The sequence below is a fragment of the Schistocerca serialis genome, chromosome 2 (genome assembly GCF_023864345.2).
Source record: "Schistocerca serialis cubense isolate TAMUIC-IGC-003099 chromosome 2, iqSchSeri2.2, whole genome shotgun sequence".
Classification (NCBI taxonomy): domain Eukaryota; kingdom Metazoa; phylum Arthropoda; class Insecta; order Orthoptera; family Acrididae; genus Schistocerca; species Schistocerca serialis.
Window position 1 is genome coordinate 267,649,254 of NC_064639.1, and position 25,541 is coordinate 267,674,794.

General features: G+C 41.7%; 1 protein-coding gene across 2 annotated transcripts in view; it reads left to right on the forward strand.

The window, feature by feature from the left end:
- LOC126457023 (lactosylceramide 4-alpha-galactosyltransferase-like) overlaps positions 1–25,541 on the forward strand; it is a 468,934-nt gene that overhangs the window by 60,685 nt on the left and 382,708 nt on the right. The window contains exon 1 of one of the 2 annotated variants that reach the window (XM_050092997.1): positions 23,737–23,760. The exons of the other annotated variant lie outside the window; for it this stretch is intronic. Within the exon in view, the coding sequence (XP_049948954.1) occupies positions 23,752–23,760 (9 nt within the window). The 5' untranslated portion in view covers positions 23,737–23,751. Of the gene's footprint in view, positions 1–23,736; positions 23,761–25,541 lie in introns of those variants that run through there. 2 annotated transcript variants of the gene reach the window in all.

The window sequence follows — 25,541 nt, forward strand, 5'->3', positions numbered from 1 at the left end:
TCACACTGACACAGGCATTAACGCTGAAAGATATGCAAATACGCGTGCATTTCTGCCAATGGGTCTTGGAAATGGTAAAAAACAATGGCAAATTAAATCTTCATGATTGTCATTATTGGTCCCTTCTCCATCCACACTGGCACAGACCCGTTGACAATCAACACAAATGGTCATTAATGGTCTGGTGCGGAATTTTAAATGGTTACTTGATAGGACCGTATTTTTTTTTGACCGAAATGTTACTGGGGAATCTTATTTACAACTTCTCAGCGATGATTTGTTGGAGTTAATGGAAGATGTTGATTTAGAAACTAGGCAGCGAATGTGGTTATGCTAAAAATGTGTGGAACGTTTTAAATTTACGGTACCCTGGTCGGTGGATAGGACGCTTCGGACCAATTCAGTGGCCTCCACGTTCACCAGACCTGACATCTCCTGATATTTTCTTGTGGGGTTATTTAAAAAATATTGTTTATGAAAGACAGCCCACAACCCGAAACGATATGGAGCAACGCATTCGAAGAGCGAGTGCAGCCATACCACGGAATGTGCTGCTCAAAACTGTGGACAGCTTTCGCAGACGATTGACTTTATGCATTGAAGAAAATGGGGATAATTCTGAACCATTTCATCGTGGCTAATTTCATTAATTAAGCACCCCAAATTAATAGAGGCAAGGGGACTCACACTAATGAAGCACCCCATGGGAACATCATTCTACTACGTCCATGTCGTTGTTCCTGGATTTTAATACCATTCCGCCTCCCTCCATCAAAAACTGTGGCGGGTAGGATACATTAATAGTTTAATTTGGCGTAATGAAAGAATTGGTGCACATTTTGTTTCGATTTGATGCGTCCCTCTCGGATCATTCTAAATAAATCGGAGTTCTTCCCCAATTCTAATTTTTCTCGATTTCAGCGCCACCTGTGAATGGTTTAAAAAAATTTTTTAGACAAAATTTGATTACTTTTTTATGGAGAATCCGAATCTGCAATAAAAAATGGGTGTTTCCATTTAAGATTTAAAAGTTGCTCCCCGCCCCACCCAAGGGGGCGGGCGCTGGAGGTCACGTGTAGTATCATTTGATGTCCCCCTTTGAGCTTACGAACTTGTCTTACCCAATGTTTTTACCCGATGTATAGTTTTCGAGATAATCTCATCCGAAGCTTCAGCTGGACCACCCTGTGAAATTGTAACTTGCGGAGCCACGCTGTACCAAATTGTGATCATATCGGCCTCTACGTTCTTAGTGAGAAGGTCCGACCTCAGTAGGCGAAAATTTAGGTCATCGGCAATCGAGCCGTCCAAGCTCCGTCGCACTGAACGCGTTAAAGTGGTGTACAAAATTTTTATATCAGCAGGTGCGAATAATACTTCTAGTTGTGGCTGCGTATGCCGGTAATGCACTTTTATGTGTTATGGATGATAATCTCATTTCTCTTGTCCTCGCAGACTTTTACATTTTGTTGCAACTATACTAAGCACAATTTAAAAACTTCCTGTACGTTTATTCCATTTGTATTCCAGTTAGGAGTACCATTATATTTGTTGGTTTATTTCTTATTGCTTACTTTCCAGTATTTTTATCGGCTTCTCTACGTGAGCAATCGTCATTATCTTTGGAATGTTACCACCTACTGAGCGTGCTGTCGAACGCTCTCTAACCGACATTAAGAAGACGACACATGTTGCAAGAAATTGTAAATGGGTATGGGCTTTGCCCACTGGAAGAAGGCGTCGGAGGATTACAGCACATAGTGGATTGGTGCTCATGATCGTAGCGTATTTGTTTTGTGTATTGATATTCTGGTTACTATTGACTTATTTAGTGATTGTCAGTTTTTATTTCTAGTTCACTGTTGATATTTCAGTTTATATATTGTCATCTTGTCATTTGGAGGTAGTGAATGGAGCTGTGGGCGCTAGTAAAACGAGTGCCACGTGAAGGATTTGGAATATTTCTAACATACAGTATTGTTCTCTTTGAGACAGGTGACAACACCGGAGGCAACCAGAGACTTTTGCGCCTTGCATGAGGATAATGTCATTGGACTGAGCACGGCAAGAAAATGATTTTCTCGCTTTAAGGACAATCGTTTCAACATTAGTGTCTCTGCACGTTGAGGAAGACCTCCAGCCGGCCGAAGTGGTCGCGCGGTTCTGGCGCTGCAGTCTGGAACCGCGAGACCGCTACGGTCGCAGGTTCGAATCCTGCCTCGGGCATGGATGTTTGTGATGTCCTTAGGTTAGTTAGGTTTAACTAGTTCTAAGTTCTAGGGGACTAATGACCTCAGCAGTTGAGTCCCATAGTGCTCAGAGCCATTTTGAAGATCTTCAGGGTTTGATGAAGATCGTGTAAACCATGGATGGCCAACCCTTCGGGCAGGGCGGGCCAAATTCTTTAGAGGGGATTTCCCCGCAGGCCGCGTTACCAATTTTTGTCTTGTGAACCAAAACAAGCAAGAAGTATTAATGTATTTTTTAAATTATTATGCACTTTAATGAAATACAGTATGAGTGGGTTGTCTGGCTCTATTTGAGTGAAACAAGTGAGTCAGCGTTGATGTCAACTGAAGTTGTTGCTACACGCCATGAGTTTTCCAGATGAACATCAGTAACTCGTGTTCTCATTTGCCATTTGATGTAGTTCATCCGATTTAATAGCTGTTCACACACGTCTTTCCAAATAATGAAATAATTTTTAAAGCATGTTGTAAAACGCTTGATATTTCTTCTCATACAAATGTTTTATAGAACTCTTCCAAACCAATCTGATTAAATTTATCTTTTAACTGTGCATCACATTGCATTTCGCAGAATCGCATTTCTAAATGTCCCGATAATGAGCTCAAGGCAACGGAGAATGGCGTAACAAAAACAGAAAAAAGCAGATGACGTTTCTTAAAATCTGTTTTCGAATTCGTATTTGAAGTCAAATATCAAGGAAGCGTAGTTAATCCCTGCCACCTGTGTGACGACCGAGTGCTTTGACAATATAGGAAAATGTGCGAAGTTTTTATTCGTAACTGTTGTTCCGAAAGCCCAGGTTTCATTTGGAATGCGGAAATAAGATCACGCATGACATTAATCGGTTGATCTTTTTCTTGGAGTCGAGTACGTAAAAGTCGGAAAGCCATTCTTTATTTTCGAACTGGAAGTCTCGCTGACTTGCTTTTAAAGAATGATTGTATTTCTTGCTTCAAAACTAACATTCTTTTCAAAATTTTCGCACCGGTTAGCCATCTCACTTCTGTATAATACGAAATGTTATCATGCTGTGAAAATGTTATCCTGCTCTGAATCCAAAGACTTCAAAAATTCTTGGAACTGACGGTGATTCAGTCCTTTCGACTTATTAAAGTCCATTGTTTTGACAACAAACGTCATGACGTGCTCCATTTTGAGAGACTTGGCACATACGTTTTCTTGATGAATAATGCAACGAAAGTTTAGCATCGACGTATTGCCAACTTTGCGGGCCTCGTTTTCAATCAACTGAACTAAACCTTCATGTTTCCCAGCCATTACTGGAACACCGTCCGTTGTTAGCCCCGATAGGTTGTTAAGTTTTAAAGAAAAGTTACTTAATGTCAATTTAACTGCTTCCAACAAATTTCGTGACTTCGTGGTATCCTTAAGTGGATACAGCGCCTCTAATTCTTCTGTTTCATTAAAATGGGCATCAACACCTCTGACCACGACTTGGGCAGTACGCTCCATATCTGTGCATTCATCCAAAGCTAGTGAATAAAATACGAACTCAGATGCACTGTTTTTTTACATTGTCTTCAGTTTGTCCTCCAATGTCTGGTAACAGTTTGACGAGACAGGGTTGTTTTTGAGAAATCCTTTTTCTTTTCTGGACACACAATTTCAACGACGCTCTCTAAGTATTCCTAACCATTTCGACATCTGAATGTGGCTTTGACTTTTTTCCTGTGTCAGAGCTACAGCACAGTTCCCTTTCACATAGCATGTTGACTCTGAATTCGCCCTTGTAAATATCTGCTGTTGACCAGAAAGTTTCCTTATTAAGTCGTTTACATGATTTTGTGGAAATTGTCCCTTGCACTTATCAAACATTACTATGTGTTTAGTTTCGTAATGCCATTTGATGTTATATTCTTTTGGAAACATATTCATTTCATATCAGACACATAGGTATTGTTTAATGTTGTACAAAAAATTAGTTTAAAGTCCACTTGTCTTGAAAAGTTCTCAACTCCTCTGTAAGTTTCCTGTAACTCTGTAAGTTGTTTACTAGTTGACGCCATACCAAGTTTACGTCCTGAACAGAAACGGACACTTTCTTCCATAAGTCGGAAACTAACAGAGACCCCACCGTAATCAAAGTTCTGTAATTTTTTTCTATATTGGTCCGTGGAGTTGAGAAAAAAAAAATCAGTTACTCAAAGTATTTCTATGTAAGTCTCAAAAATCCCCTACGAACTATAAAGTTCCCCGAAGTTGTTCAACACCGTAAATGAAGTTGACTGTTTTGATGGGTTGCGTGGCTGCATCCCCAACTGCCACATGGGTGGTCTTCGATTCCAGTTGTGCTAAATTTTTTAACAAAGGATCATGTTCCACGGGCATTTCCGTTAAGCTAAGAGTACATGAAGATGGAAAAAAATTAATTTGATTTTTTTTTAAACAGCCTAAAAAATAAGGGAAGCTGATTAGGGATTTATAGCTGCAATGAAAACTGGATTAGGGATTTATATCTGGATTAGGGATTTATATCTGCAATGGAAATTGGAGTTTTGAGTGTGATTATTAATCATAAACAAGCTGACGTGCATTTGTCATAAAAATTATAGTTTAATATATGTTAATTAGCATATATTTATGTGACGTAGGTATTCGAACGGAACGGAAAAAACTAAAAAAGTAATTACCGAAACTAGACTCGAACCAGCAATCCGGCAATTACTAGTCGCGAACGCTGTTTTTGTTTATTCCTTATTTATTTCTCGCTCACGGAAATGCTTGTAGAGCATGCGACTATGTTTAAAAATATTCATCAACTATGTGATTTGGACAGTTGCGGAATCGAAAAATTATCTCAGCGTTGGCAAACTACTGTGAATAGTGAAGGAGAACATATTATGGATGAGTAAAGGCCCTATTATGTGTATCCGTTGTGTTTCTTAAGCTTATGCACCAACCCAATTACAGATATGGCAACCGCAAGACAACAATGCTGCTCTTCGTTTTTCGCTGCTGGGGTGGTGGTTATTTTTTGCAATTTGCAAGGAGGTTAGAATTTATTATAACCTCCTCGGTTTTTTGCTAACCTTGTTATCACATACAATCAAGTCGAATATCGAAGTTGACTAATTTGGGAGTGCTTTATCTAATGGTCTCCTTCTGCACTGACCGAGGTGTCCCAGTAGTTAACATACTGGACTCGTAATCGGGAGATCGGCGGTTCTAACCCGCGTCCACAGCCGATTTCCTTCACCATCCATCCCTAGTCCGAAGGGACCGATGACCTCGCTGTTTGGTCCACCCCAAATCAAGCAAACAGCCTACACACTGCTGAAACTAAATTGCAATTGCTGGCAAAACAGCAGAGAAAAAGCCCCTGACGACTCGTTGGAAGAAGCCCTGCGTATCAGCAAGACGATAACAGTGTCAGATCACTGAACAAATATTCGTCAGCCCGTTAACAGAGCATACTGGTTGTAGCCGTAGACCGTGTAGAGTTTTGATCCTCCACTACAGACGTAAGTAATGGCAATATAGTCGTGTGTATGTGACGGTCAATTGTATTGAATCAGTACCGTAAGATGGGTCGACGTGGTGACGTGACAACGGCAGAAGGGAGGTATCGTGTCTGGACGTTTCGACGACCAATCCGTTTGGAAGATGCGGACTGTTCAATGTGTCTACAAGAAATGATGTAGTGCTCCTGAACTGATAAAAAGAGCCAGTCCTTTCTAATGAATGATTGAACGGCGATTAAGAAGATAGTAGCGGTTGCTCGTCTGATCAGAAATGTCTCTGGTGACATTAGTGAACGGAACGAAGATTCTACGTCAGGCTGCTGCAAGACTGCCCCACGTTACATGCTGAAGGAAACGTTTTCCAACCCATAAAAAAATGCGCTATAGACCATGTGCGCGAGCATTACATGCTGAAGGAAAAGTTATCCAACTGTAAAAAAAAATGCGCTATCGACCATGTGCACAGACCCTGTGGTCTAGGGGCAGCGTCTTTTATTCATAATCAAAACATCTTCGGTCCCGCGTTCGAATCCCGCCGCTGCTTGAATTTTTTCCCGCCACTTCTTGAATTTTGATTAATAATCAGCATTCGCTGCCGAAGAGTTCAGGCGTAAGAAGTCACCCTCAGCCTGTCAACAGCCTTGTCAAAAATGGCGGAGGAGCGGACGGAGGTTCGGAGCACTCTCTTGTCCTACGGGTGGCGACTGCCCCTAAAAGCGGAAGAATCAGCAATGATCAACGGCATGAGCCTGCAGAAGGCAATGGACAACACTGCATTAAAGACACATAACGTGTATCCACAGGACAAGTGGCCTGTAATTGAAGAAGTGTCATGATGATGTCTCCATTGGCAAAAGATTCCGGAATAGTCCCCAATTCGCATATCCGGGAGGGGACTGTCAAGGGGGAGGTGCCCATGAGAAAAAAATTGAATAACAAAAGAAACGATAACGTTCTACGAGCCGGGGCGTGGAATGTCAGAAATTTGTATGTGGTAGGGAAACTAGGAAATCTGAAAAAAGGAAATACAAAGGCTCAGTCTAGATATAGCAGGGGTCAGTGAAGTGAAATGGAAAGAAGACAAGGATTTCTGGTCAGATGAGTCTAGGTTAATATCAACAGCATCAGAAAATGGTACAACAGGAGTAGGATTCGTAATGGGTAGGAAGGTAGGGAAGAAAATGTGTTACTGTGAACAGTACAGTGATAGGGTTGTTATTACCAGAATCGTCAAGAAACCAACACCGACAAAAATAGTTCAGGTATACATCCCGACGTCGCAATCTGAAGATGAAGAGAAAGTATATGAGGATTCTGAAGGGGTAATACAGTATGTAAAGGGAGATGAAAATCTAGCAGTAATTGGGACTGGAATGCAGTTTTACGGGAAGCGGTAGAAGAAATGGTGACAGGAGAACATGGGCTTGGGACAGGGAATGAGAGAGGAGAGAGACTAATTGAGTTCTGTTATAGCGAATACTCTGTTCAAGAATCACAAGAGGAGGAGGTGTACTTGGAAAAGGCCGGGTGATACGGTAAGATTTCAATTAGATTACATCATGGGGAGACAGATATTCCGAAATTAAATATTGGATTGTAAGGCGTACCGAGGAACAGACTCAGATGGCAATGTGGTAGTGACGAAGAGTAGGCTTAAGTTTAACAGTTTAGTCAGGAAGAATCAATACGCAAAGAAGAGGGGCACGGAAGTACTAAGGAGCGACGAGATACGCTTGAAGTTCTCTAAGGCTATAGATACAGCGATAACGAACAGCTCAGTAGGCAGTATAGTTGAAGAGGAATGAACATCTCTAAAAAGGGCAAGTCAGAAACAAAAACACGGGTACAAAGAAGGTAACTGCGAAGAAACTATGGGTAACAAAAGAAATACGTCAGTTAATCGATGAAAGTACAAAAATGTAAGTGCAAAAAGGTAAATTCAGGAATACAGAAATAAAAGTCGCTGAGGAATGCAATAATTAGTAAGTATAGGAAAGCTAAGACTAAATGGCTGCATGAAAAATGTGAAGAAATCGGAAAAGAAATAACTGCCGGAAGGACAGATTCAAAAATAGAAATATAGGCTTCTATATTTACCGAAAGCCAACCACGACATATCTTCTCATACACAGGCAATCATGTCATCCAATGAAATATACGAGTAAATCCGCAGCATTCCGAGCCATGATAAACCGCATGTATGAAGTGCCCCTTACCACAGAAGCTCAAGTGGCTGAATATGAGATTATACGGTATATTGCGTATCAAAACGGTTACGATTTAGAATTTGTTAACGCAGTTAATAGAAGTATATTGAAAAAGAGAAATCTTCCTTCCCATAGTGGATTACAGGCAGATTTTATAACGCTTAGACCAGCAGACAAAGGAAAGCTCTATTTTTTTGTAGAATACCATATCTGAGTGCAATATCCGAAAAAATTGGCAGACGTATGAAATCCAAAAACATTATTTCAGCGTATTTTACATTTTCAGATCTAGGCAGAAAACTCAGGCACAAGGAAAAAGCTATGGTGAATAATGAAGCTGGTGTATACTGCATTGCATGCAGTGATGGCCCTAAGAAATATATAGGACAAACCTGTAGTCTTTTCGAATAAGATTTCAGGAACACCTTAACTTAAACAATCCCCGCTCTGATTTAACAGCGCGCTTACTCGAAGGACTTCAGAAAATTTAAAACGCTTCACGAAAAAGAAAAAAGGCCATATGTTGAATATATAAGATTAAGTGGAAATACAACGCACAGTTCACGTTGAATAGCCAGTTGGAATTAAAGCACCATAGCATTCTGGCTAATTTTGATTGTTTTTGTGATTAGATGCTAGTAGGTAATAAAATTCTGTACTATTCTCGCATTTAAAGGTAGCGACCCAGCGCTCCTAGTCAAAAGTATGTGACGTCACAGCCGGCCGAAGTGGCCGAGCGGTCCTAGGGGCTACAGTCTGGAGCTGCGCGATCGCTACGGTCGCTGGTTCGAATCCTGCCTCGGGCATGGATGTGTGTGATGTCCTTAGGTTAGTTAGGTTTAAGTAGTTCTAAGTTCTAGGGGACTGATGACCTCAGAAGTTAAGTCCCATAGTGCTCAGAGCAATTTTGTGACGTCACACTGTCCACATGGATAGCTTCCGTTCCGCCAGCCAACTAGGCTCTCTTGGTCGTTCGTGCGGGCCGCTTTTGCCATGCCCTGCAATGATCTGCCCTGCTGTCATACTAGTAAGACACTGCCACCTAGTTCTGTCCACATTATAATTTGCGTAGTGCTGTGACTAATCATGTTAGCAGTTAAAATTCTTTACCGCCTGTCCAGCCTCTTTTTTTCTTTTTTAAAAAAAATTATCTTCTGGGCACTATAAAATATTTTCTTCTTTCTTTTTAGATGCAGGCAAATTTTAAAGAATGAGGCACTCCTTTATCTTTCGCTCGCCATAATATTGACGATATTCTCTGAATATTTACTTCTGACTAGAAGCGTGGGTATGCCTATGGCCCTTTAACACTATGAGTATATTTTAGACATTCCTCATTTCGATATCTGCAAAAAGTGGTGACACTGCATTTCGCTTTTTACCACGTAGGTTGACCTAATGATGCGGCTTAAAGCAGCGAAACCGGTTGTGTTTTAATAAACAACAACTTTACCTGCTGTGAGAGGAGTTGTTTTTAACATCATGTTATTCCAGTGAATGACAGTTCCGATCTGATCTCTGAAAATCTAGAAATATGTACTACTCGCAACCCTTTAACAGGGCGTATGAATAATCTTCGTAAATATTCTAACTGATAGATACCAAACACGACTGTCACACCTAGTGAGCGTCATTCATTTTCTAACCCAGGAGGAATTGCTCGTGTTAGTTAATGCAGGTCCATCTCAACCTACTTTCGAGAGAACATACCAAATGGAACTGCATACAATGTGCATTTGGAGTTGGGGGTCTCGCAAAAGGCGACGATTTTTGAAAAGTCCAAGTTAGGGCAGAGTAGTTCTGTAACGTTTTGTGTGGCAGCTCCTGCAGCAAGATCTAAGGTTGTTGTAGAATGTCACAGGGCTCTGGTGGAGCTAGGGGGAAGTAATAGGGTAAACCTAGTGTGGGTCCCTGGCCATACTGCAATGCCACTCAAAATTCGCTCACAGGCGTTTAACTATAACTTTGTCCGTTCACACCATAAGTGTGTCGGCCAACACAGTGAACAGCACTTTATCGCAAGGACTCAATATGGAGTAGCACTTCAATTCACTCTCGACAGAGGTGCTCTCCCAGTGAAGTACTGAGGAGAGACTTGTTCCTCACTCCAAGAGCGACAACGGAACGGTCTCTCCACACCAGATGTGAAGTATATTTTCGGTCTCTTCCATTATTCCTTCAGCTCAAGGTGTCAGAAATATCGTCTGCTAATCAGCATTGCTCTTCTAAAACTGGAGAATGACGTTTTGTTTAAGGCGACCAATCCGGAAACCTGTAGCATTGGCGTTTGGTGTTTGCTGTCTCCATATGAAAATCTCTGAAACTGCGTGCTATGTGTAAAGAATGCATAGGCTGGCCGCTCCCACACAATGTAGCGGAATTTGCTTTTAAGCCAAACGAGGGGTCGTTCCCCCTTTTCACTCGGGCCCACGCTGTCTGCTCCACGAGTGGTCACCGGCCGAAATAGGCTGGGTCGTCCTCTGAAGGGACCGGCCTCACAGTGTGTGGTCTACCTCTCTCGAACTAAAAGCTCCTGTGACTGTCGTGTCTGGAATGTATGTGTGTACACCAGCCTCGAGTATTTCCACCACGGTGTGCTTATTTGTTATTTGCATATTGTTTACATGAATTAATAGAACATTGACTTTATCTTATCGAGTTTGGGTTCGAATGAAGCGTCTTGATGTGCAGAATATGATTGTGAGGGCGGAATATGTAAGCAATGAAGGTCAGGAGACCACGATGTCTTACACGTTTTGTGTGGCAGCTCCTGCAACAAGATCTAAGATTGTTGAAGAATGTCACAGGGGTCTGGTGGAGCTAGGGGGAAGTAATAGGGTAAACCTAGTGTGGGTCCCTGGCCATTCGGGGATCAGTGTCAAAGAACAAGCCGACAAGTCGGCCAGGATGGGGGCAAAGACTCCATTGATTGGACCGGAACCTGTCCTGACAATTACCAAGGCTATGATCAAACTATAACTACGGAACTGGCTTAGAAAACGGCACGCAGAATACTGGACCAAGGTCTTTAAACAAAAACATGGTAAGGTAATGATGCCAAAGCCATGTTTTAAAAGAAGCTCTGTAATCGTGGGTTTGAACAGAAAAGAGTTTAAACTCATGGTTGGACTGATGACCAGCCGTGAGAATTTCAGAAACACCTACATTCAATAGGTATAATGGAAGAAGACCCTAAATGGAGGATCTGTGATGAGACTGAAGAAACTGCATCACACCTAATCTTCGAATGTACTGCGTTGGAGAGCAAGAGACACAGAATTTTCGGGAAATCTAGACTTGAAGAAATGGTGTCTAAGAAAAAACTGTTAAAGGGACTCCTTGCACTATTTAAGGGCACTCGGTTTAAGTGTGGGCATGGCTCGTTAGACCAAATCTGTTTTAGCTTCCCTGCCAAAATCATATCTAACCAAATCAAACGTTTTGTCAGTGGTTTTCATCCGATAACTTGCACTCACTCATTTAGGTTACTGTAAACATGAACAAAAATTTTTATTTCAGCATTCTCTTGACCAATACTTCCCTTTCTTCTTCAACTTCATGATGAGTATGCTGTCTTCCAAGATGACAACAGTCGTCTTGTAGGACGTCGTGGTCTCCTGACCTTCATTGCTTACATATTCCGCCCACACAATCATATTCCGCACATCAAGACGCTTCACTCGAACCCAAACTCGATAAGATAAAGTCAATATTGCATGAATTCACGTAAATGATATGCAAATAACTAGTAAATCGCAAATGCACCCCGAGATTGAAATACTCGAGGCTAGCGTACACACGCACAGTCATGACACGATGGTCACAGGGGCTTTCAGTTCGGGAGACGCAAACTGCACGCCAGGGAGGCCGGTCCCTTCAGAGGATGACTCAACCTATCTATCGTGGCGCGCGACCGCCCATAGAGCACATTGTGTGGGAGTGCCCAGCCTACGCATTCTTTACTGATATAGCAAGCAGTTTCAGATATTTTCACAGGGAGACAGCAAACGCCAAACGCCGATGCTGCAGATTTCCTGATTGGCCGCCTTAAATGAAATGTCATTCTCCCGTTTTAGAAGAGCAATGCTGATTGTCAGACAATATTTCTGGCGCCTTGAGCTGAAGGAGTAATGGAAGAGACCGAAAGATATACCCCTTCACGTCTGGTGTGGAGAGGGACCGTTCTGTTGTCGCTCTTGGAGCGAGAACAAGTAACGAGAGCATGCGCGTTCATACATGTACTCAAAGAGCAAGGAACAAGTCTCTCCTTTGTATTTCACTGGGAGAGGACCTCTCAAGAGCGAATCGGAGTGTGACTCTATATTGAGTCCTTGCGATAAAGCATTGTTCACTGTGTTGGCCGCCACGCTTATTGCGCGGTGTGAATGGACAGAGTTATAGTTAAACGCCTGCAAGCGAATTTTTGAGTGGCATCACGGTGGACTGGTTGTCTGACTAGTGTACCACGCCAATAGTTAGACTAGGGGCGAATAGGAGTCCTTGACTTCATCAAGGCATAGGGAGAGTTTGATTGGCGAAGGTCAATCCAGATAGAACGAGAGTTATCTTATTTGTCAGCAGCGAGTGGCGCAGACAGCAGTCATTGCAGCTTACAGTATTGTGCGCTACAGCTCTTGTGAGCCCCATATTTCCTCCACAACAGTACACTTCACTGCATTTCACACGTGACAGCCTCGACCATACCTAGCAACATCCTAACGGATAATTATTCAAGTTGAGTAGGCGCAGCTCTCAGCCATTCTGCCAAGTCAATAACAATCTTAAACTTTGCATAGAAATTTCCTTAGCGAATCCTATCCTTGAGAGGTTGTAACCTCCTAACAGAAAAATTCCGAAACCTCCCAACAGAAAGAAATATAAGTATATAATTCACATTCAGCGTAACCTCCCAATAAACAAATTCTGTAACCTACCAATAATACAATGTGACTAACTTCTCAGTAAAATTGTCGCTCACTTATAACCTTTCAATAATGACTGTGAATTTAAACTGGTAAATTTAGGACGTCAGCAGTGCTGCGTCATGGCCCTGAAAGATCATTCTGAGTAAACTGAAAATTCTTACCTCAATAAGGTCGCCGGATAACGCGTATATCTCTGCTCCTATAAGAAATTTTTTCTGGCACAGACCTGTGCAATCCTGGCCGATAGATTTGTCATGTATAAAAAGAGACAACTGAGTTTTCTTTACAATAATCAGGATGACCATGGATTGGACAAATTAGTAAAATCTTTAAATTGAGTTGAATGATTGTCAAAAAAGTAATTTTTATAAGAAAGATTATTATTAAGAGATTTCTTTTTAAAAGCATTTACATGGGACTTGATACAACAATCTACATATGCGCGAGGCTACTTTTACCTTATACTACAACGCTCAGGCTCCGCCATCACTCCACCACGGCCGGCCCAGCCAACACGATACACCAGACCAGACTGCTCACTAGCAACAACTACTACAACTGCTACACAGCTCCTACTGCAGTCAACATTGCTCTCTGGTCTGAGATTCTCTTATAGCTTACATATCGCAGGCAGCGCGTGAGCAATCCATCGAAATTACATCTGCTAGAGTGCGCTAGCAACAAATTCCTTAATCATGGACCTCTTACAAGGTAACGTCACATTCCGAAAAGAACCCGGAAATAACTTGTTCGATTCATAACTAAAGGTGCCATTGCGACTTCTCAGCATTTTAGGAAAATAAATAATAATTTTCGTTAGTTTCATGTTTTTCTCACACTAACTAGCACTACTCCAGTACCCAAGTATCCCACTAGTTACGTAAGAAATGTTGTGAATTTTTGTGTCATTTCCTTACAGCGGATGACTCCAGATGATAATTATTGCTGAAAGTTTTTGAGGCATTTCTCTTTAGAACGTTAGGAGCGTGTGTCTGACTTCTGTAGTAGTGTGGGGGTGGAAATAGCATCTTGCAGGAGCCGCAGGGTAAAGGGTACATCTCAGATTAATCCGTTGCGCAGAATTACAGAATAACAGATCAACCCCACACGCTCACAGTCTCCACAGGGCTACAAAAACTTATGTTCCTGTTCTGAGGAACACTCAGGCTACCTGTCGCACCTCGAATGGCTGGTTGACTCACCCTATTTTCATCCCATATAAAGTGTGTGGGCCTGATTGGAACAAGGGAAGGAAACATAGCAGCCAACATCCCGCTGTTCGATAGCTTTACGGGATCCAGTCTGAGTGGCTTCAACTGTATACGGCGCACCTGGACAGTATTGCGCACTCTCCTCCACACCGAATTTGATACCTTCATCAAAGCTAGAAGCGAGTTTCCACTACATTAACACTGTGTCCTGGAGGCGAAGAACAGTTTCTCCAGTGTGCTTACACTCCACTCCTCAAAAAGCCATGTCTGATAACGTCTTACTGTGCGTCGTAGACAACCCGAGTACTCCAGTCAGTGCACATGGTGAAAAAGTGGTAGATCGCTCTGAAGAGCATGAATGCTCTGCAGCCTGGGTGACACCACGAAGCTGAAAGTTGTAGTCAGAAAATTATCGTACCTAGACATCTTAGGTACGTTCTCGCGACATTTACTGTACAGTAAATTTACGCCGTTAAGGGCCGCACACACGAGCCATAAACCGCCTGCGTTTAACACGGTTTGTTTCCACCGTGTCAGACACCAACGATTTGCATAGGAATTTCAACCAGTATTTCGAACGACACATCGTCGTTAAACTCTTCAATCAAAATAATGTGCTACGTTTGGTAGCAGTGGCAGTTGATTTAAACTTGTCCGCTAACACTTGCAGAAACTAACTTAAGCAGTGACAGAACTACAATTTATTAATCTTGTTTTTGAATACTTTTCTTGGGAACAGAATAAATTACATTTTTCATTGACGCTAAATTTATTGCACACATCTTTTAGTCTATTTCCAAATACATGTTAAACCTTCAATTTCTTTTACATTTATTTTTCTTGTAGTTCATGATTTCAATTGGCAGTAGGAAAATCAACAATTTACGCTTCGCTGATGACACTACATTCATAGCAGGAAGTGCGTAAGAACTCGGTAATCTGTTCTCAAGAGTGAAAGATATTAGTCTAAACCTTGGCCTAGAGGTTAACATGAAAGAAAACCAAACTAATGGTTATAAATCGCCAAGGCATCGATCAAAACCAACATACAGGATGCTTACGGAATCTGGAGATAGTGAGTGATTATGTATATCTAGCCTCTCTGATCAATTGCACAGGAAAGTGTGATAAAGAGATAGGATGACGAATCATTCTTCGCCGAGCCGCAATGGTCAAACTCACTAACATATGGCAGAATAGCGCAGTATCCAAGACAACGAAGATGCGCTTGGTAGAAGCATTGGTGTTTCCTGTTTTCTTATACGGATGCGAGACCTGGACCATGAAAAGTCGTTATAGGAGCCCGCATTGATGCCCTCGAGATGTGGTGTTGGCGGAGGATGCTACATGTACCGTGGACACAAAAAAGAACAAATGTTTCAACAATAGAAGAATTTAAAATCACATGAAGGTTATCTTCTCGTCTCTGTCAAAGATGGCTTCAGTTCCTTGGGCACATCTTGAGAAGGAAAGGGGATAATTTAGAGAAGATCATCGTATAGGGAAAAACTGACGGCAGAAGATCACGTGGAAGAGCAGCAAACAGATGGTTGGATCAAGCGAAGAAGATTACCAGCGTGCCTTTTCACATCAAATTAAGAAAGGTCGAAGATCGCTGTGAATGGGGACACCTGTCTGAAGTTTCAACTACGTAAGAATGAGTGAGGAAATGAGGTCACGACACTCAGCAACGAGTAAAACTACTAATGAGAGATGAGGTCATGTAAAAGTATAGCTCCGCAGATGATGAAGAGATTGAAGAAACGTGTAATGAGATAAACGAAATTATTCAGGTAATTACAGGAGACGAGAATTTAATTGGGATGAGGGAATGGCTTTGATAGTACGAAAAGAAGGAGAAGGAAAAAAGTAGGTGAATATGAACAGGGGGAAAGGAATGAAAGAGGAAGCCGCGTGGTAAAATATTGCACAGAGAAAAATTTAATCATCGCTGACACTTGGTTTAAGAATCGTTAAAGAAGGCTGTATACGAGTACGTGGGAGAGACGTGGAGACACTGGAAGGTTTCTGATTGATTGTATGATAGTAACAGATTTCGGAACCAGATTTTAACTGAAGACATTTCCAGGGGCAGATGTGCACTGCGACCACAATGTATTGGTTATGAACCACAGATTAAAACTGATGAAATTGCAGAATGTTAGGAAATTAAGAGTACGCACCTCGATAAGTTGAAAGAACAAGAGGCTGTAGAGAGTGTCAAGGGAGCGCAAGGGTTGACAAGAACAGGGTAAAAGTATACAGTAGAAGACGAATGGGTAACTTTGGGAGTTGAAATAGTGAAAGCAGCACAGGATCAAATAGGTAAAAAGACAAGGTCTAGTAGAAAGCCTTGGGTAACGCAGGAGATACTGAATTTAATTGATTAAACGATAAATTAGAAAAATGCAACAAATGAAGCAGGAGAAAGGGCATACAAACGTCCAAAAATGTTCAAATGTGTGTGAAATCTTATGGGACTTACCTGATAAGGTCATTAGTCCCTCAGCTTACGCACTACTTACTCTAAATTATCCTAAGGACAAACACACACACCCATGCCCGAGGGAGGACTCGAACCTCCGCCGGGACCAGCCGCTCAGTCCATGACTGCAGCGCCCTAGACCGCGCGGCATACAAACGTCCAAAAAGTGAGATTGATAGGAAGTGCAAAATGGCTAATTAGTAAGGGCTAGAGGACAAATACATATTTCACCAGGGGAAAGACAGATACCGCTACAGAAAAATTAAAGAGAATTCTGGAGAAAACAGAAGCAGCTCTATGAATATCAAGCGCTCAGATGGAAACCAGCCCTAAGCAAAGAAGGGAAAGCTGGAAGGTGGAAGGAGCAGATGGAGCGTCTATACAAGGGAGATGATCTTGAAGGCAGTATTATAGAAATGGGAGAAGTTGTAGATGAAAGCAAAATGGGGGAGAGCCAACCATGACAAAACCCTCCCATCAGGGGTGCACACTGTATGATACAGGCGAAATACCGCCAGACTTCAAGAAGAATATAATAATTCCAATTCCAAAGGAAGAAGGTGCTGACAGTTATCAATATTACCAAGCTATGTAATGGTTACAAAATACTAACACGAATTCTTTATATAAGAATGGAAAAACTTGTAGAAGCCACGTCGGAGAAGATCAGTTAAGGTTACGGAAAAATGTAGGAACACTGACACTACAACGCACCGCAGAAGACAGGTTAAGGAAAGGCAAACGTACGTTTATACCATTGTAGACTTAGAGAAAGCTTTTGACAATGTTGACTGGAATACTCTATGAAGTTGCGAAGGTAGCAGGGAGAGAAAGGCTATTTACAACCAGTACATAAACCAGACGGCAGTTATAAGAGTCAAGAGCCATGAAACGGAAGCATTGGTTGAGAATGGAGTGAGACAGGGTTGTCGCTTATCCCAGATGTTATTCAATGCATTGAACAAGCAGTAAAGGAAACCAAAGAATTAAAATTCAGGGAGAAGAAATAAAAACTTAGATGTTTGCCGATAAGATTGTAATTTTGTCAGAGACAGCAAAGCAGTTCAGTGGAATGGACAGGGTCTTGTAATGAGGATATAAGATGAACATCAACAAAACCAAATTAGGATAATGGAATGTAGTCGACTTAAATAAGGTTATGCTGAGGGAATTAGGAACGATACACTTAAAGCAGTAGATCAATTTTACTACTTGGGCAGCAAAATAACAGATGATGGGTGAAGGAGAGAGGATATAAAATATAGACTGACTTTGGCAACAAAGCGTTTCTGAAGAAGAGAAATTTGTTAATACTGAATATAGGTCTACATATTAGGAAGCCTTTTCTGAAACTGTTTGTATGGAATGTAGCCATGTATGGAAGAGAAACATGACGATAAACAGTTTAGACGAGAAGATAACAGAAGCTTTTGAAATGTGGTGCTAGATAAGAATGCTGAAGATCAGATGGGTAGATCACGTAACTAATTAGGAGGTACTGAATAAAGATGGGGAGAATAGAAATTTGATGTAGAACCTGACTAGAAGAGGGGATCGGTGGATAGGACACATTCAGAGACATCGAGGAATCACCAATTTAGTATTGGTCTGAAGTGTGGGAGGTTAAAATTCGTAGATGAAGACCAAGAGATAAATCCAGTACGCAGATCCAGAAGGATGTAATTTGCAGTAGGCGTTCGGAGATGAAGAGGTTTGCATAGGATTGGAGAGCTGCATCAAACCAGTCTTCGGACTGAAGACCACAAGAACAACAATGGCTTTGGAATCTCATGTATCTCTGCAAATGTTATCAGTACCACCACTACTGGTTTACTTAACTCTTATTGTAATTTATATAAGGGAGAATTAGATCACTCGACAGTAGACGTAACTAGAACATACGTGCCGTAACAATTTAAATTCAGAATCAATGTACACTCATCCACATCTACGTGATTACTCTGCTATTCACAATAAAGTGCCTGGCAGATGGTTAAATGAATCACCCATATGCTGTCTCTCTACCGTTTCACTCTCGAACGGCACGCGGGAAAAACAAGCACTTAAATTTTTCTGTGCGAGCCCTGATTTCTCTTATTTGATCGTGATGACCATTTCTCCCTATGTAGGTGGATGCCAATAGAATGTTTTCGCAATCGGAGGAGAAAACTGGTTATTGAAATTTCATGAGAAGATCCCGTCGTAACGAAAAACGCCTTTGTTTTAATGATTGCCACTCCAATTCACGTATCATGTCTGTGGCACTATCTCCCCTACTTCGCGATGATACAAAACGAGCTACTCTTCTTTGTACTTTTTCGATGTCATCCGTCAGTGCCATCTGATGCGGATCGCATACCGCACAGCAATACTCCAGAATAGGGCGAACAAGCGTGGTGTAAGCAGTCTCTTTAGTAGACCTGTTGCACCTTCTAAGTGTTCTGCCAATAAATCGCAGTCTTTGGTTTGCTCTACGCACAACATTATCTATGTGGTCGTTCCAATTTAGGGTATTTGTAATTGTAATCCCTAAGTATTTAGTTGAATTTACAGCCTTCAGATTTGTGTGACTTATCGCATAATAGAAATTTAGCGGATTTCTTTTAGTACTCATGAGAATAACTTCACACTTTTCTTTATTCAGGGTCAATTGCCACTTTTCGCACCATACAGGTATCTAATCTAAATCACTGTGCAATTCGTTTTGGTCATCTGATGACTTTACAAGACGGTAAATGACAGCATCGTCTGCAAACAAACTAAGACGAGTACTCAGTTTGTCTCTTATGTCGTTAATGTAGATCAGGAACAATAGAGGGCCTATAACACTTCCTTGGGGAACGCCGTATATTAATTTTGTTTTACTCGATGACTTTCCGTTTATTACTACGAACGGCGACCTTTCTGACAGGAAATCACGAATCCAATCGCACAACTGAGGCGATATTTCATAGGCACGCAGTTTAGTTAGAAGACGCTTGTGAAGAACGGTGTCGAGAGCCTTCTGGAAATCTAAAAATATGGAATAAATTTTACATCCTCTGTCGATAGCACTCATTACTTCATGAGTATAAAGAGCTAGTTGTGTTTCGCAATAACGATATTTTCTGAATCCGTGCTGACTATATGTCAATAAATCGTTTTCTTCGAGGTACTTCATAATGTCCGAATACAGTATATGTTCCAAAACCCTACTGCAAATCGACGTTAGTGATATGAGCCTGTAGTTCAACGGATTACTCCTACTTCCCTTTTTGGGTATTGGTGTGACTTGAACAATTTTCCAGTCTTTAGGTGCGGATCTTTCTGTGAGCGAGCGGTTGTATATAATTGCTTAATATGCAGCTATTGTATCAGCATACTCGGAGAGTAACCTGACTGGTATACAATCTGGGCCAGAAGCCTTGCCTTTGTTAAGTGATTTAAGCTGCTTTGCGACACCAAGGATATCTACTTCGGTGTTTCTGGTCTTGGCAGTTGTCCTCAATACGAACTCCAATGTAGAAGTTAAAAACCTCAGAAATTATGCGCTTTCCACGGAACAGGAACTGGCGGGAAAGATGGTGACATCAGAAGTACCCTCTACCACACACCTTAAGGTGACGGGTGGAGTGAGGGTGTACCAAAGTTTCTTGTGTTGCACAAGATTTAAAACACTGATCACATTAAAATCTGAGGATGTCAACTGTGGTGAAGCGGACTCCTTTTGACTGTGAGTTTTTGGTAAACAATAAATGTGGTTTATGAACAGAATGCGCGCTGTCCGCTCTCCATCACAACTGCTTTTGATCTTTAATGTTTTTCGCCAGTGTATCGCCAGAGATTCGCCTCACATGAGGAAGACGGAAAATTCATTCCTATATCCGCTACCAGCAGCTGTCTTAAAAATGTTCAATGTGTGTGAAATCTTATGGGATTTAACTGCTAAGGTCATCAGTCCCTAAGCTTACACACTACCTAACCTAAATTATCCTAAGGACAAACACACACACCCATGCCCGAGGGAGGACTCCGCCGGGATCAGCCGCATAGTCCATGACTGCAGCGCCCTAGACCGCTCGGCTAATCCCGCGCGGAAGCTGTCTTAATATTCCGTAGTTGTTCTTTCATCGTTGCCAAGACAACCAACAACGATATTTCATCAAGCACTTATACAAAATGGTGGGCCACCGGTTTCTGCTAAATTTCTGATATTACCTCAGGTTATAGTCAAGTAATTGAAATATGTATCTTTCATACACATACAATTTAAAACATGTTCCGTTCTTCCACATACAATTTAAAACATAATCCGTTTTTTTAAAACAGAAAACACCGTTCCGTAAGTGCATCATGGCAAAGCATTTCAAAAGCAAAGGTACACTTCAAACTTTCAGCATTTCTCATAATTTAAAGACTTAAATAACGAGTGGTTATAATTGCAGTGCAGCTTCCCATTCAGGTCAGTGTGGGATGTAATTATCATACGGCAGCGAAACTTTGTAGATATATCAACACGTTAATGCGGAACCGATTTACACTGGAAAAAAAAGTTAGTTCCAGTTTTGGCCACCGCATGCAAATCTGGCACGATGAATGCGAGAAAGACGTATAGTAATGTTTCAGTATGTAATAGATTAGAACAAGTGAGGAAGGCATAACGCTGATTTTACTGTTAACCGCCACTTCCACAAGTTGTTCAATATGCGCACCAGAGACGACGACGAGAAGCTGCATCCGTAAAACGACGTGATCAACACTTGCTTGCAAGAGTTCTGGTGGAATCTGAGCAATGTGTTCCTGTATGCTGGCCTTCAGATCAGATGGTAAATGCATTCTTTTAGGTATCGTCAAAGCCAAAAGTCACGTGATCTAGATCAGGTGATCCTGGAGGTCATTCATCTGGTAAACCTTTGGAGATAACACATTCGTGGAAGGCTGCATCACCAGATCTTTTACTGGGCGAGCGACTTGAAGTGCTTCCCCATCTTGCGTGAAAACATTGTTTTCCACACAATTGCACTCTTCCAAAGCAGGCATCACATTCTACGAGGTGGTCTCGATAATGTGAAGACGTCACGGTACACCCGACAGGCCATCTGGGCCATCTCTAAAAGAAGAACGGGCCGAGAATAAAGGCGCTTGTGAATCCAGACCATACAGTCACATACGGCGTATGCAATGGCTCTTTGTACACAACACGCATGATTAACATAACCGCAAATTCGGCAGCTCTGTTTATTCACTGCACCCTGTAGCGTAAAATGTGCTTCATCAATTCATAGAATATTACCCGTCCACATGTCATCCACTTCGACCCGTGTTAGGAACCGAAGAACAAGTAAAGAACGCTGTTGCGGCTCGCGCTTCAGATGCTGCACCGTCTGGATCTTGCACGGGTACCAGTCTAAAACAGACTGCAAACTTCCGTACTGTTGACCATGCGATGGACTGTTGTCGTTCCACTGCTCGAGTACTGGCACTACCCGGTTCACGTTCTGAATGATCAGTTAGAGCAACAGCAATAAATTCCACTGGAATAGGACGCCTTCCTACTCCGGATGCCGCGCGGGATTAGCCGAGCGGTCTTGGGCGCTGCAGTCATGGACTGAGCGGCTGGTCCCGGCGGAGGTTCGAGTCTTCCTTCGGGCATGGGTGTGTGTGTGTGTTTGTCCTTGGGATAATTTAGGTTAAGTAGTGTGTAAGCATAGGGACTGATGACCTTAGCAGTTAAGTCCCATAAGATTTCACACACATTTGAACATATTCCGGATGCCACACCAGGCTCACTCGTGTTTTCGAATTACATTATCATCTTCTTTAAACCAATTATGGCATTTGGTCGCTCCTCAGACTTTTCGGACGGCGTTACTGTCTCAATGCAGCTCTGTAGTTGCTGCCGTTCACATACAATTTCACTAACAGCTCACGGTCTCTCTTCGCTATAGCCATACTATTCACTCAAGTTATAATTTATCAAATGACAGGGTGGATGTCATACCGTCATACAAACAGTGTACAGCGCCAGATTTGTACCTGGAGGCCACAAACAGAACTACTGTAATTTGTTTTCCAGCGTAAATCGGTTCCGCCTTAATGCATCAATATATCTACCAAGTTTCACTAACATACGATAATTACAGCCCCCACTGGAGTAGCTGGCTTGAATTGTTATATGTAACAAGTTGATTAAAATTTTCACAGCAGGGACAAGTGAAACAAACTATTTCATAGGTGCATAAAATAGTATGCATAATTGAATGATTATTACTTAGTTGTAGAAACTTTCCAGCTGGGTTTTTCACAGGAAATATACATTCATATGCCACATAACAGCACATGTTAAATCGTCTAACAAATTTTTGTTATGCAGCAGCCAAGAAGAGACTGAACACAATTTTAAAAACATCAATTATTCATTCAATTAGTTCATTGTCAGCCCAAAATCGCCATAGGAGATGTGGTACAGTGGAATGCTTCTTATTGCTGTGGATGGCCATCGACTATATGGGTGTCGAATGTCTCTTGTCTCCCGCTGCCTCTCTCTATGTCGTTATCCTCCTTCCTCCCCTCTATGTGCAATTTATCTCCTTCTACTCTGTCCATCTGCTCCTCCTCCTCTCTCTGGTCTTGAGCCCTACTTATTGTTACTGCAAATTCATTCCGCAGTAGTATTCCATCATAAGCTGATAAGCCATTCATAGAACTTTCCTGTTTTCTGTGAAAACCGACTGCGATGAAGAAAACAAAACAGCACATTAGTGTGTGTATAGTTTTTCTTTAAAAACACATGTTATGAGAAAGAATATGTATGGAAGGAACAATTTTCTCTAATGATATTAATGCCCTACTATCTTTTTTAAAACTGACTGCGAGAAGGAAAACAAAACCTCAGGTTTTCACAGCAGAACAAAACACGGCGGTTTCTTCCTCGCTGTTGGTTTTAACAGAAAACCTGCACACTGTTGTTTAAGAAAATATACAGCTAATGTCCGTTCGAATGTTTATTGCAGATGGAGTGACGAACGATGGCGGTCGAGTACAGGCTTGTTCTGCCCACGTACGTCACGCATTCTCCCATAGCCAATGAGCGCGCAGTAGCGTTCTGAGCGCTTTACTGTGAATGTCATATAGCCAGTGTGAGCATAAAACGTAATCGTAGCGAGTTATTTAGTGAATTTTCGTTCCATTTGTTGCGAGTCGTCATCGCTGATGGTGGTGGTAAGCGACAAATTCTACATAAGCAAGCAAGAGACATAATTTGCATGATACAAGCTTTCTTCGACCGCAGAGCACGTGCAATCGCGTACCGCAACTGTCGCTTGGAACCGGCAACAGTAAATTCCCCGTCCGTGTCTCGACCTGCGCGAGCTGCCATCTTTTGTGAATCGTGTACTATCGCGTCCTGTAAAAGTTAGAAGTAAATTTGTTAAGAATTTTTCGAGTGCTTGCTAACAATGGTTTCCTATTACGTATTGTTTATAGTTTTACATTTTAAATTTATTAAAAGTACATAACGTATGTATGTTCTAACGTTTATTAATGTGTAAAAATTTGAAGTTGATTGTGAAGAACTTCCGAGATGTTTGGTAACAACGTTTCCCTTTTTTATATTAAATACGTTTTGATATGGCCCTCCAGTAGGTATATAAAACACGATCGTGTTCGAATGCAACGTTGTGTCAAAATTTCAAAGCAATCGGAGAAGAACTTTCGGAGATACGAGGGTCACTCAATAATTAAAGAGACAAATTGGTCTGGAGAAAAAAGCGTTTATTTCCACAAAACAATACTTTTTCTACTTTACAACATAATCCCCTCGAACATTTATGCACTTTTATTCTGGCTACAAAGAACTCTTGGTGTTTGAACCAATTTACCACAAACTTGTCCTCGTTGTCCTGGAACCTGTTCCCACGTAATGCCTTTTCAGTGCACCAAACAAATGGAAATCACTAGGTGCTAAATCGGGGTTGTAAGGGGTGATGAGGCAGTACTTCCCAGCCCAATCTGTCGATGGTTTCACGTAGTTGAGCAATATGAGGACGTGCGTTGTCTTGCTGGAGTATCACACCTCTGATATCCACGACGTCTCTCTCTCACGTTTATTTTCACAAAACAATACTTGTTTAAAAGCAAAACCAAGTAGTATTGGCTGTTCATCGTATGCTGCTCTTCGACATAATCACAAAAAACTGGACCTTCAGCAACCCAAAACACTGTCAACATGACTTTTCCTGCTGATGCTTGGGTTTTGAATTTTTTTCCTGACAGGTGAGTTGGTGTGCGTCCACTCCATGCTTTGTCTTTTTGATTCTGGCTCATAATAGTGAACCCAAGTTTCATCACAAGTTAAAATTTTGTTGAGGAAGTGCTCACCTTTTTTTTGATAACGTTCCTTTAGCTCTGTAAACACTCTCGACCTTGTTTCCGTGTGTAGCTGCGTCAACTCCTTTGGGACCCACCTTGCACATGTTTTGCGGTACTTGAGCATGTTACAGATAATGTTATGAACTGTATTAGTACTAACTTGAACCTTATCAACTATAATTTCCACAGTTACACGGCGCTCGGCACGAATACTGTCATCAATTCGACCTTCAAGTGAGGGAGCTGAAACTGCAACTGGTTGGCCAGAACGGTGTTCCGTCAGTCACTGAGTCGCGACTATTTTTGAGCTGCTCTACCCACTTGTCAAAATTTGCACGATTCATACAACCTTCACCACAAACTTTAGGCATTCTACAGTATATATTCAATGGTTCCTCGCCTTCAGCAAGTAAAAAACGAATGACAGAACGTTGTCCAACTAATGTGGACGTTTCAAGCGGACTCGCCATCTTGAAATGTATTGTTGAGGTTATAAACAAAACAATGTTGATACATAAGCTGATCAGGGCTCGTCCCAGTGATGCCAACTTAAAGCCATAAAAGTACCAAACCTGCGCTACTAACAGTTTTTTTCCCCAGACCAATTTATCTCTTTAATTATTAAATGACCC